At 40.9% G+C, this 13,108-nt stretch overlaps 1 protein-coding gene across 1 annotated transcript in view; it reads left to right on the forward strand.

Moving 5' to 3' along the window:
• The window catches only part of LOC137089331 (ATP-sensitive inward rectifier potassium channel 10), a 29,176-nt gene extending 16,415 nt beyond the window's left edge, over window positions 1–12,761 (forward strand). The window contains exons 3-6 of the mRNA XM_067452890.1: window positions 1,321–1,532; window positions 4,968–5,099; window positions 7,007–7,184; window positions 8,051–12,761. Of these exons, the coding sequence (XP_067308991.1) occupies window positions 1,321–1,532; window positions 4,968–5,099; window positions 7,007–7,184; window positions 8,051–8,433 (905 nt within the window). The 3' untranslated portion in view covers window positions 8,434–12,761. The remainder of the gene's footprint in view (window positions 1–1,320; window positions 1,533–4,967; window positions 5,100–7,006; window positions 7,185–8,050) is intronic.
• The last annotated feature ends 347 nt before the right edge of the window (window positions 12,762–13,108 follow it).

Genomic DNA, 13,108 nt, shown 5'->3' on the forward strand with positions numbered 1-13,108 from the left:
GCGCCTTTGGTTCGGTAACTTAAGGTTCACTGTTAAAAATGCCAGTGTGAACGCTAAGCGGACCAGGACTATATGCTTTTTGGTCTGGACCAAACAAACCAAACTAACCGAACTACAAGTGTGAACGCACCCAAGTGCACTTGGGTCGTGAGCTTTAGACCATATGCTAAGATCGTTAAAATAGGGCCCTTCAGAAGTACTTCTGTGCCACCTTTACAATGTTGGCATAAACATTATTATTTAAAAAAATTTGTGATACAAAAAGCCAGAGTTCACTCCAATAAAATAAAACCCATCTTTAAAGCTACACTGTGTATCTTTTTTAGTTTATTCTTAGCTAAAAACACTTTACTCATTAATGTATATTTACTTCTTTCAAGTAATAAAGTATTCTCGTAGGTTTATAATATGCCATTGAAAATACACACGGGTGAGGGGTTTGAATCATAGACTGTAAAAAAATATGTCTGTAGTGTCCGTGACGTCACCCATAGGATTCGGATGAGCCGTTCTGAAGCTTAAAGTAGGGGCGAGCTGGGCGTTGCCATCTTGTGAGCGAGTCATCGCGTGTCACTCCCGGATTACAGAAAATGGGCAAAAAGGCGGAATGTGGGCGGAGCTTAGGGGACGCAATGACTATAGACGGTGGATAAACGGCGATCCACCTGTCACTCAAAGTAACCACGCCCTTAATTATGCAGAACTTTAAGGCTTTATATATAACGTAAACAAATGAGTTATAAAATAATTCACCCCCTTACAGTTGTCATGAAGGTCAAAATTAGCCGTATAGACCAAAACCACAATTTGTACCACGCTGTAAACATGTGTTTTTCTGCTGTAAAGTTGAGAATTTTAACATGAGATTCTGCTCCTTCTGGAGCATGTCCCTAGTGGCCAGTTGAGGAATTGCAGTTTACATTACTTCCGTATTGGCTTCAAGAGAGATCTCGAACCGAGGTTGCCGCTTGGTTCGAATGCCGGTCGCCATGTTGCCCCTCCATCTTGAAAGTACATTAGCCAAAGAGGGACATACCCGTAAATTCAAGCTTCTCGTTTTAACACTCGACCGCTATAATACTGACAAATTAAAAAAGTTTTCTAAAGTAACCTCATCACTTGAAGGAGCACTCATGGACGAGGTCGAACTGGAAGCCATGTTAATCTTGGACTAAATCAACCTCCATAAACGAAATCGGAATTGAGAGGAACAGAAACTAATATTCACTGGATGGTCATAAACCTTTACACCACTAGATGGGGGAAATATCACACAGTGTGGCTCTAATCCAGGTGTTTGTGTCTGTCTTGCGTTTGTAGAGTTTGATCCTCCAGCGAACCACAGTGTGTGTGTGATGCAGATGCAGACGCTAACGGGGGCCTTTCTCTTCTCGCTGGAGACTCAGACCACCATCGGTTACGGTTATCGCTGCATCACCGAGGACTGTCCGTCTGCAATCGTCCTGCTCATCATCCAGCTCCTCATCACCACCGCTATGGAGATCTTCATCACCGGAACATTCCTCGCCAAGGTGCCCGTCCATTCACATGACATCCTGTAAAAGATGATTTTCACAAGAGATGGGCGTATCGATTAGCCTGACAAGCCAGACCCGCATCAAGATGTTTGGTCTGGAAACTCTCCATTGACGGCTCAATCCGAGGGGCGATAAACGGCTGTCTGTCAAACTCCCTCTGCATAGGATAGCGCTACACCAACCAGAGCAACGACGGTGAAGCAGAGCTGATAGATTAAACATTCGCCGTATCCGGTCGGCTAAACCCCGAACACATCTTCCCTTATTAAGAATGACTTCAGTGCCGTTCTTTGTTCTTTTCTCAGAGAAAAGCTGAACTCAAGTCTTCCAGAGTCGCGGTCAAAGCTGATTCGACAGACCGCCGTTCGCCAGTTTCTGTGTTTACTAGAAGCACGCAAACGCAACTCGGCCGTCGTCACTATGTTAAGCCGACTCTATACACGATGTGATTGGCCCGACCAGAATTTGGCGTTTACAGCTCAGAAGTGTATTGAGAGTTGCTAGACGACACTCGCGGCAGATTAGATTTGCTGCCGCTAGGGGGCGTCTAGATTTCTAGGCTACGTATCGATACTGATGTGAGCATCGAAAAGTATTGATACGCAAATAAAAATATTGATACTAAGGTGTTTTTTTACCAGTAATTTTGTTCATTTAAAAAGATTATTTAATGCATACAATACGAATAATCTATGTTACTGAATGGTTGTGTAGTATAGGACTATTTTCCTGCTCATCTGAACCAGGATCTGAACGCACGCAAATGCTGCAAGACCGAACCAATCGATCACAGAGAGAGTGTTCTCTCACTGAAGACACTATAGTCTATTATTAGTTCTATAAACTATAACACTGATCTGCCAACATTGTCACTGTATGATAAATTAAAATAAGCTGATGACATCACTGTTTACTCCAGAACGACTGTACAGCCAAATCAAATTTTGTCGCAATATTGTCCTGATTAACACTGAAGCTGCTCTGACACAATCGGCGTTGTAAAAGCACGATATTAATAAAGGTGATGGATTGGTTGTTTGATTGATTGATTGATTAATTGATTGATTGATATTCAAACAGAGCTGCGTTTCCAAAACTATCATAAGAACCCATTGATGCTTTTAGAAACGCAGCCCAGAACAATGCTTATCAGAAGACAGAAAACATACGTTTGAGTTAACTCACAATAAACAATTAGAAATTGATCATGTTCTCTTCTGTAATGTTAATATAAATCATACACTATCAGAATAAAAAGGTGGCATTTTATGGGTGGAACGTCCCGTCCCTGGCAGTCCCTTATGAAAATGAACCATGGTTTATTTTTTACGACAGTGACCGTAGTTCAACTAGTATTTCCACTACAAGTAAACATTTTAACCATGTGTAAACGAATATATGATCTAATAAGTTGCAATTAAGGCATATTGAACGTTAAAATACCTTTCAAGTATTTTAACTGGGTATCTTTACTCATTTTACTCTTAGTAAATTTAATAATTTAAAGGGGGGGGGGGGGTGAAACACTCAGTTTCAGTCAATCTCATGTCAGTCTTGAGTACCTATAGAGTAGTATTGCATCCTTCATATCTCCGAAAAGTCTTTAGTTTTATTATATTTATAAAAGAAATATGGGCTGTACCGAGTCTTTCCGGAAAAAAACGAGCGGCTGGAGGCGTATCAAGTGGGCGGAGCTAAAGAATGACGAGAAAGCAAAGCGGTGACGTCCTCAAGCGTGGAGAAACCCATCGCTATCTCAGCTAATACAGATAATGATCCAGAATCATCCGGAGGCTGAAATAAATTGAACAGGAGAAGCAGCAGCAGCAGGACGTCCGTCTCTGTGGTATGGACTGTATTTAGTGGCCTGTCAACATTTGTGTGTGTTTACTCGCAGTTTATGAGGACATGATTCGGTTTATGGACTATTGTATGCGACTAAACCTTAGCAGTAGCAAGCAGAACGGTTTTGCACGTCAGACTAGTGTAACGTTATACAGAGAACAGCAATGGAGTCCGTTAGCGCATTTGACTGACGAAGCACGCGATCGTATCGTTTACTGATGTTTACTCACGCGACGATAGCCGACAGCACAGACATCTGAAGCAGTTTAACCGACTGAAGTGTTCACGGACGACTGGATCTGCAGCTGAGAGTGTGTATGGGCGTGCATTTCCTCTCTCGCTCTAGTCACGCGCGCGCACCCTACCGGGAGAAGAGCCCGTACGGCCCATACAAGGACCTTCCGCTCTATTAACGTCAAGCCGACCCATACTCGAAAAAAACTCTCCGAAACTTGTGAGAAACCGGAAGGAGTATTTTTGACACAGAAATACTCCATCAAACGTCCAACATTAGTTTTTGAAACTTTGTCTATGTTTAGGATGGGAATCCAAGTCTTTAACAGTGGTAAGCTCAGTATGCAGGAAACAGCATTTCACCGCCCCTTTAATGTCTGACCAATCACACAATAGTTCTCGGTCACCCGTAAGAAAAAAGTTCTGCTCAGGCGATGTGTCGAGAACAAGCTGCGAGAACAACATGACGTCATTTTGTTCTCGCAGCCCAGGGAGTGAGAACTTTTTTCTCTGTTCTTGCGGAGTATGTTGTAGCGTTAACACACAAAAACTGAGAAACTGAAGATCCCACTGGTTATGCATCAATATGGGATACTTTGTACACCACCTTGTAAGTTAAACCCTATTTCTTCTGATGTTTAGCCACCAGAATTTCAATTCAGCCACCCGCTTCCTTTGGTTTGCTGCATGCCCCAGCCTTGCCCGTTTTTCTTCGACGCATTTAAAGGGATAGTTCACCCTGAAACGAAAGTAAAGCCATCTTTTACTCACCCTGCTGTTGATTCAATGCCCTTCTATCCCTTTCGGGCCTCAAAAGCAGACATTTTTACAAAAATAGTCCTGCACATGCTCCTTCCTACAATGGCAGTGGATAGCGACCAGAGTAAAACATTAAAAAAATTATATAAAAGTGTGACGCGATGATTCAGCGAGACCCGCGAGATATATGGAAAGTGTCCCGGAGGCATACTATGAGGTTTGGCGAGAAATAAACTATTAACCATTTACTTTTTTATTATTATCTTGTAATGTCACCCTTCACAAAACGAGAAAAAAAAGATCAGCCTGAACACCCCCCCCCCCCCCCAAAAAAAACACTTTTTCATTTGATTTACGCAAATCTCGTAGGTGACCTATTTTGATCTCAAAAAGGAGATTTCTCATCTAAAGGTTTACAGAGTTTACAGTTTATGTCAATTTAGGTGCTTTTACATCGGTGTTATCCTTTCCCTCTGGTTTTAGGGATAAGTTATGCATGTTTCTCTCTCTCTCTCTCTCTCTCCTCCTACCTCCCTCCCTCTCTCTCTCTCTCTCTCTCTCCTCCTACCTCCCTCCCTCTCTCTCTCTCAGGTGGCTCGGCCGAAGAAACGCGGTGAGACGATTCGGTTCAGTCAGCACGCGGTGATAGCCAATCACGACGGCCGGCCGTGTCTCATGATACGAGTTGCCAACATGCGTAAAAGTCTGCTGCTGGGCTGCCAGGTAACCGGAGGAGAGAATTAGCACGTTTAATCAAGGTCACCAGTTAATGATTGATTTATTTAATGATTTCTCACACAACCAGAGAACACCAGAAGAGAATGACATTGAATCACAAAGTACAGATTAAATCAAGAACATAATGCATTTTTTCTATGTGAAAACATAAGCTACACACTAGAATTCTAATAAGTATCAACATATATTGATTTAACTGTGTTTATACTATTACGTTTTGAATAGATTAGATTAATAATGAACTCCCTGTCTGCCTTCAGATTGCATTCATCACAAAGGACTCATGCAATGCAATCTCTACGGACACCTTCCATTTAGAACTGGTTTCACACAATATATTACAAATACATGTTCCAAAAGGGTTTTTCATCGTGATGGACCTTTTAGTTCTTCTATTGCATGATCAGTTCTCAGAAGAACCATTTTTTGAATATCATAAAGATTTTTTCCCCCACTACAAATAACCTATAGTGCAATGGAAATATTCCAATTATCTTAAATATTCTCTATGGAAGTATCAATACAAGTAAATAACCTTTTTTAAGAGTGTAAAGAGAACCTTATTGGTTACATCGATGATAAAGGTTCTCACAGAACCATCAATGCCAATAAAGAACCTTTATTAGGAGTGTAAAGAGAACCTCATTGGTTCCATTGGTGATAAAGGTTCTCACGGAACCATCAATGTCAATAAAGAACCTTTATTAGGAGTGTAAAGAGAACCTTATTGGTTCCATTGATGGTAAAGGTTCTCACGGAACCATCAATGTCAATAAAGAACCTTTATTAGGAGTGTAAAGAGAACCTCATTGGTTCCATAGATGTTAAAGGTTCTCATGGAACCATCAATGTCAATAAAGAACCTTTTTAAAGACTATAAAGAGAACCTCGTTGGTTCCATTGATGGTAAAGGTTCTCACGAAACCATCAATGTCAATAAAGAACCTTTTTTAAGACTATAAAGAGAACCTCATTGGTTCCATTGATGGTAAAGGTTCTCACGAAACCATCAATATCAATAAATAACCTTTTTTAAGAGTGTAAAGAGAACCTCATTGATTCCATTGATGGTAAAGGTTCTCATGGAACCATCAATGTCAATAAAGAACCTTTTTAAAGACTGTAAAGAGAACCTTATTGGTTACATAGATGTTAAAGGTTCTCATGGAACCATCAATGTCAATAAAGAACCTTTTTAAAGACTATAAAGAGAACCTCGTTGGTTCCATTGATGGTAAAGGTTCTCACGAAACCATCAATGTCAATAAAGAACCTTTTTTAAGACTGTAAAGAGAACCTTATTGGTTACATAGATGTTAAAGGTTCTCATGGAACCATCAATGTCAATAAAGAACCTTTTTTAAGACTATAAAGAGAACCTCATTGGTTCCATTGATGGTAAAGGTTCTCACGAAACCATCAATATCAATAAAGAACCTTTTTTAAGAGTGGAAAGAGAACCTCATTGGTTCCATTGATGGTAAAGGTTCTCATGGAACCATCAATGTCAATAAAGAACCTTTTTTAAGACTATAAAGAGAACCTCATTGGTTCCATTGATGGTAAAGGTTCTCACGAAACCATCAATATCAATAAAGAACCTTTTTTAAGAGTGGAAAGAGAACCTCATTGGTTCCATTGATGGTAAAGGTTCTCATGGAACCATCAATGTCAATAAAGAACCTTTTTAAAGACTATAAAGAGAACCTCATTGGTTCCATTGATGGTAAAGGTTCTCACGGAACCATCGATGTCAATAAAGAACCTTTATTTTTTTTAAAGTGCATGGAAATCTCCAGATGGTGCATTAATACGCTGTTTAGAAAGGCAGCTCACTAGATCTTGGAAGTTAAATATTGAGAGTTCATTGAGACAAATGTAATTTTTTTCAGGTGACAGGGAAACTTTTACTGCCATGTGTGCCAAAGGAGGGAGAGACGGTGCGCTTGGACCAGAAGAATGTGACCTTCAGCGTGGACACGGCCAGCGAGAGCCCCTACCTCATCCTCCCTCTCACCTTCTACCACACCATTGATGACGAAAGCCCGCTGCGAAGCTGGATCAACAAGGGTATGGGTCACGATCCAAAAACACAATAAGTCCAGAAACTTCAGGAACTCTCGGCAGGGCTGTAACCACCATACCCAATATTTGATATTCCTGATGCTGCAATTCATTGCACACCGCTCAGTTTGCTGTTAGGATGACAAAACGTTTTTCACAAAACGTGAATTTTTTAGGCTGCTTTCCCTACGTGCCAAAAAAACTAAGATGGCCAATCAAATCAAAGAAGGCGGAGCTTACTGTTCACTAAAGACTAGTGCGAATTCTAACGCCACACATTTTTTCACACGACAGTTATGCAAACTACAAAGTGGAAAGAGAAAGACATTGCTAGCATGAATTAACATGTTTTAAAGGGATAGTTTGTTTCTTCAGTAGAACACAAATGAAGATTTAAAAATCTAGCTTTATTTAGCACATTGCTAACATTTCTAGCATGATTTAACATTTTTGCTAACATGACGTTACCATGCTTAGCATGTTTCTAACATTATTTAGCATGTTTTCAACACATTGATAGCTTGATTTTTGGGAAGCTTGAGAAAAATTTAGATGTGATCAGCCACTAGAAAATTTTCAATTGGAGACATTTTTTTTTACAGTGTAACTTGAATTAGCATGTTTCTAAAATGATTTTGCATAACGTTTTAACATTTCACTAGCATGGTTTAACACATTGCTAACATGTTTTAAAACATTGATAGTATGAATTATAACGATTAACATGTTGCAAGTATAAGTTTGCATGTCGTAAGCATGTTTGCTAAAATGTTAAACACATTGCTAGCATTAATTAGCATGTTGCTAGGATGATTAGCACATTGCAGTGGGGTTATGTCTGAATCTCTTTGCTTTGTTCTTCGTCTCATCAGATGGAGGTTGGACAGATCCAGATGTGGCTGATTTTGAGCTGCTGGTTATGATGAGCTCCACGATAGAGAACACATCGGCCACCTGTCAGGTGCGAACGTCATACCTGCCCGATGAGGTCCTGTGGGGCTACGAGTTCCCGCCCATCGTGTCGCTTTCGCCCATGGGGAAATACGTAGCGGACCTCGCGTACTTCGACAAAGTGGTGAAAACCAAGACCCCGCCCCTTTTTAAACAGACCACGCCCCTTTTCAAACAGACCCCGCCCAGCGATCCCAATGGAACGGACCCAGAGAAGAAGCGGCTGGAGCAAATCTACCGAGAGGGAGCTGATAAGAGACGGACGGACAGCTGTCCTGTGAGCGTGCGAATTAGTAACGTATAAAAAAAATAATATCGAGATAAATATACACTGTAAAAAATCCAACTCACAAAAAGTTAGGCATGTTTTAGTTAGCTGGACAATTAAATGCAAAAAAGTTGGCTTAACCAGTGAACAGAAGTTGGTTCAACAATTCACCCATCGCAAAGACCCGCCCCCTTACTTACTGTTGCTATATGTCCGACAAGCGTTCGATACCCACAATAGAGACGGAGCGTATTTAGGCCACGCCCACGCCGGGGGGGGGGGGGGGGACAATCCAACGCCTTCCATTGACTTTGTATTGCGTGAAGCGGTCGCCTCGTCTTTTTTCACTTATAACAAAAAACAGAACAATGTCTAAAAGCTGATATGTGACAAGATGTGCAGCAAACAAGCTAAAAAAACACACAACTAAGTTTTTATAAGCTTTTGACCACAAAAAACGAGCGTTTAAGGCGACAAAAGTGGACACAGGCAATACGTGTAGCTTCATCAGGAGGAATGGGTCAGTTTTGGGTTCCTGACACTCAGTATGTCTACGTGTGCAGTAAACATGTTGTCAAATATCCAAATGTCAGTTTTATATATTCTATTTCCTGTCGCTGATTACCTTCCCCTTCAGTGGGCGTAGTTCTCAGTGTAATCTCGCATGTCGCGCTCTGTGTCTATTGCTTGTATGCACTTTTATGTCTTTAAATGCTCGTTTTTTGGGTCAACAGCTTATAAAAGCTTCTGGGTTTTTGTTCCTGTGTTGTTTAGCTTGTTTTCTGTACACCTTGTCACATATCAGCTTTCAGACATTGTTTTTTTTTGTTGTAATAAGTCTGAAATGACAAGGAGGCCGCTTTCCCACAATAGAAAGTCAATGGAGACGGTTGGTTTGTTTTCCCTCCCGGTGGGCGTGGCTTTCAGATTATGACGCGCGCCGCTCTGTGTCTATGGCGCTCCCACTGTCAATTCGTGCACTCCCTCGGGAAATAGTGAACAATTCCTGGGAAAATTACATGTTGATTTCAGACAGAAGCAGACAGAAATTTCTGCAATATGCATTTGAGGGATATATTCAGGATGTGAACGTGACTCGAAATGAAATAAACAAAAAAAAGATCGTAGCCATAGCCTACAGGTCACAGAGTAAGACTGAACAACCGCATCACCTGACGATGAGACAGGTAAAGCTGGGTATATAACTCTCTGTTCACTATTATAATCATTAAAACATAATATATAACATCATATTCAGTTATCCAAGCTAGCGTTAGCTAACAACCGTAACATTATTTCACGAGTTCACACTTACATCAAATTAAATAAATAAAAATAATGCGTATTTGGCGTGCGGTCCAGGGGAGGGCTCCAGGCTCTGAATTTTTGCCCGAACCCAGAGTACCCCCCGTGATAAAGATACTCTATAACTAGACTGTAATGTATTATGGATTGTGTTGACATCTGACGAGAGTCTATTAAATTAAAGTGAGGACATGGGGCGGTGGAGGGATGCTAAAATAAAAATGGTGAACGAGAGAAGGTAAATCTGTTGTATTCGTACATCTCTTATCGTTGATTAGATTGATTGGCTTACCATGCTCCACTTGTGTTTTATTATCTGACATGCTCCACTTGTTTAAATAGGTTACGTTATCTGACACGCTCCCCTTGTTAATTTGGTTTTGATTAGCTGACGTCTCCATTGTTTAATTGGTTTAATTATCTGAATGTGCTCCTCCCGAAATTAGTTAATAAAACGTCACTAAGTGTGGAACATAATGTGTGGTTAGCTCCAGAGGTTTCTGTGCTCATGCCGTTGGTCTTATCTATACCCTGACCTCTGTAAAGCCCAAAATATTACGAGTATGACAGGCCAGTCCTCCACAAGCTGAATAAACAGTGGCAGAAAAATGAGACCGCAGCCCGTAACAGCTGTTGTAGCGGCGAAGGCGATCCGAAAACGGAAACCCATCTTCTGTCACTACAGCAATGACAGGTGTGTTGTTTTTCACGCTTTGTAAATAAGGATATAAATACCAAATATGACAAACCATGCAAATTACTGTGGTATAAATTAAGTAAATTAATTTAGTACCAGTAAGCTAGACTTGTATGACACACGTCAGGCATGGAGTTTGTGTAGAGCATTGTCTGAAATGACAGATGAGGATTTCGGGAACGGATGAAACTGTACATCGCCACGCCTGTCTGGATGCCTGCTGTCTGCGTTGCAAGTCCCATATGAGCACCTTTTTACCATTTTTCACATTAAAAACGACGTCAGTCGACTAAGCGTGGTGGTTTGTTTGTCGGACAAATGGCGGATAGCAGGGGGGGGGGGGGATATCGCCGTTGTGATTGGTCAGAGCGTGAGTGTGGTCACAACTGTCAATCAAACTCGCAATTGTAATTTCGATTTGTAATTGCATACAAGTTGCAGCAAGTTAACAATGCATTCTGGGTGCGTCATGCAAAACTCATCCATGGCTCCCAGCATGCATTGCAGCAAGAATTTCACAATTTTTGAGATTCATTGGCTAATATTTGGTGTGTGAGTAAAACTATACAATCAGTTTTAAATCTTATTCTGCTTTTCTGATTACAACCACGCTGGATCTTTTTTTATAATCACAATAAAACAAAGTTAATAGAATATTGCTCATATTAAACTCATAAAATCAGTGAATTAAACCACAACACAATCATTCAATTCTTATTCAGCAGCCAGAGAAACACTATCATTAAAAAGTCGTCAAACTGGCCAACTAAAAAAAAAAAAACACTAACCACTGCCTATTCGCGTCTCTGCATTGACTTAACATGTAGATCACTCGCGCGAATCGTGTCATTCGCGTGCGGTGTGAACGCAGCATTAAGCCCCGTCCACATGAAGCCAGAGCTTTCCCAATCCGATCTTTTTTTTTCCTCGTTTCAAGAAATATCTGCGTCCACACGAGATTACGAAACCAACTAAATACGATGTCGTTTGCATGCCAGGCCAGTGTGTGGCGCTGTATTTCTGCCACAGAAATACACTAAAAACGGAGAAGAAGAGTTGTGGCTAGAAGGGGTATAGCAGTGGTCGGAGGTGAGGCACAATCTCACAATAAAATAACAATAAATACATGTGCTACTTAAAGGGGTACTTCAGCGCTGGGAAGATGAATCTGTATTTAAACTGGGTCATCAATGAAGTAGAAATGTGAAATTATTTTTTAATTTGGTGCTTTCTAGACTGAGAAAAGACAGAAAATGTATTTTTGTCTCATGGGGATGAAAGACTACAATTCCCAGAATGCTTCGCTGCCCTGTGAGGCCATTCCCAAAGCCACCAACTTGATTACAGTGACTGAGTTGGAGAAGACACTACAATTAAAAACTGAACGTGTGTGTTCAATATAACGAGTGTGTCGCGGCGCGAGTCTCACAGCACTGAGCACTGACTGCACGAGTGATGAGAGCTGAGGTAATCGCGACTACACTCGCGGCATACATTCACAACGCGAGTAGTTGTGTCCCTTAACTCTTTCACCGTGCTGGACGTAGTGTGAGGACATCACCGTTTCAGAAAATATACGGATTCGCTGCACACACGAAGACGGATGATCGTTTTCAGATTTATCGGCTTTGGGACCCGGTTTCGAAAAATATCGTATGCATGCTTCCAAAACGCCGGATCCGTGTGGACGAAACGCTGATACGGTACAAAATGTATACGTATACAGCTAAACGTGTCTCCGTGTGGACGGGGCCTTAAAGTGTTTAAACCCCGATAAGTGCGCTCGCAGCTATATTTATACTGTGAGAGCTTTTATGAGCTCATATTATTGAAAGGCTGTGAAACCATAAAGGACATATAAATAAACTAGAGACAAGTAAAGGGAAATGTTTGAAAAGTTACAACACATTTCCTGACTCATAACGCCCACATGTACACTAACAGCCATTTACTGTAATACTCATGACCAATACTGAGGCCAGATTGTCAAGTGACAGATCGACCTTTGGCCTCAGTGACTAGGAATTGTATAATTATTGGGTTTATTGCATGTAGCATGTGTTTCTCTGTGCAGTAAACACACAGTCGATGCTGTATTGCGCATTATCAAGTGTGTGTTGCTGTGATTCATCACACTTCATGCTTCGCTGACTCTGAAATGACTTTGGGACATTTATTATCTCGACCGAATCTGAAAGCACTTTAGTCCTGTAAGTCATTGCAGAAAGGGCTGAGAAAACAGAAATGCAGCATTTGTTTGATCAGATGCTCTCTAATGACATTTGAAACGTGATCTGCAGGATAAATATGTACATGTGTGTATCATAATCCACATTAATAAACATATTGATGGTTAATCTGATGCTGATAAATGAGTGTTTATGATGTGTTTTGTTTGTGTATTAATTATTGTAACACACACATGCAGCTTGCAATCATCTGGGCATGTGGATAATCAGGTTGAGCTGTGATGAATATGCAATATTTTAAAAAGCTTATTCAAACACGTCATCTAATGTGAAAAATCTGTCAAATCAGATTAGATTCATCTTCGATGCCTTCAGATAATCAATAACAGGAGGAAACGGACCTGTTGGACGCTTCGATGGCTGTGCTGCGACTGATTTCAGCTCTGAGTTCGTCATCTTCTGGTGAAGATGATCCAAACGCTGGAATGGAGGGTTTGGGACCGAATGAATGTCCCTTTTG

Source organism: Pseudorasbora parva, chromosome 9 (assembly GCF_024679245.1).
Source record: "Pseudorasbora parva isolate DD20220531a chromosome 9, ASM2467924v1, whole genome shotgun sequence".
Lineage (NCBI taxonomy): Eukaryota > Metazoa > Chordata > Actinopteri > Cypriniformes > Gobionidae > Pseudorasbora > Pseudorasbora parva.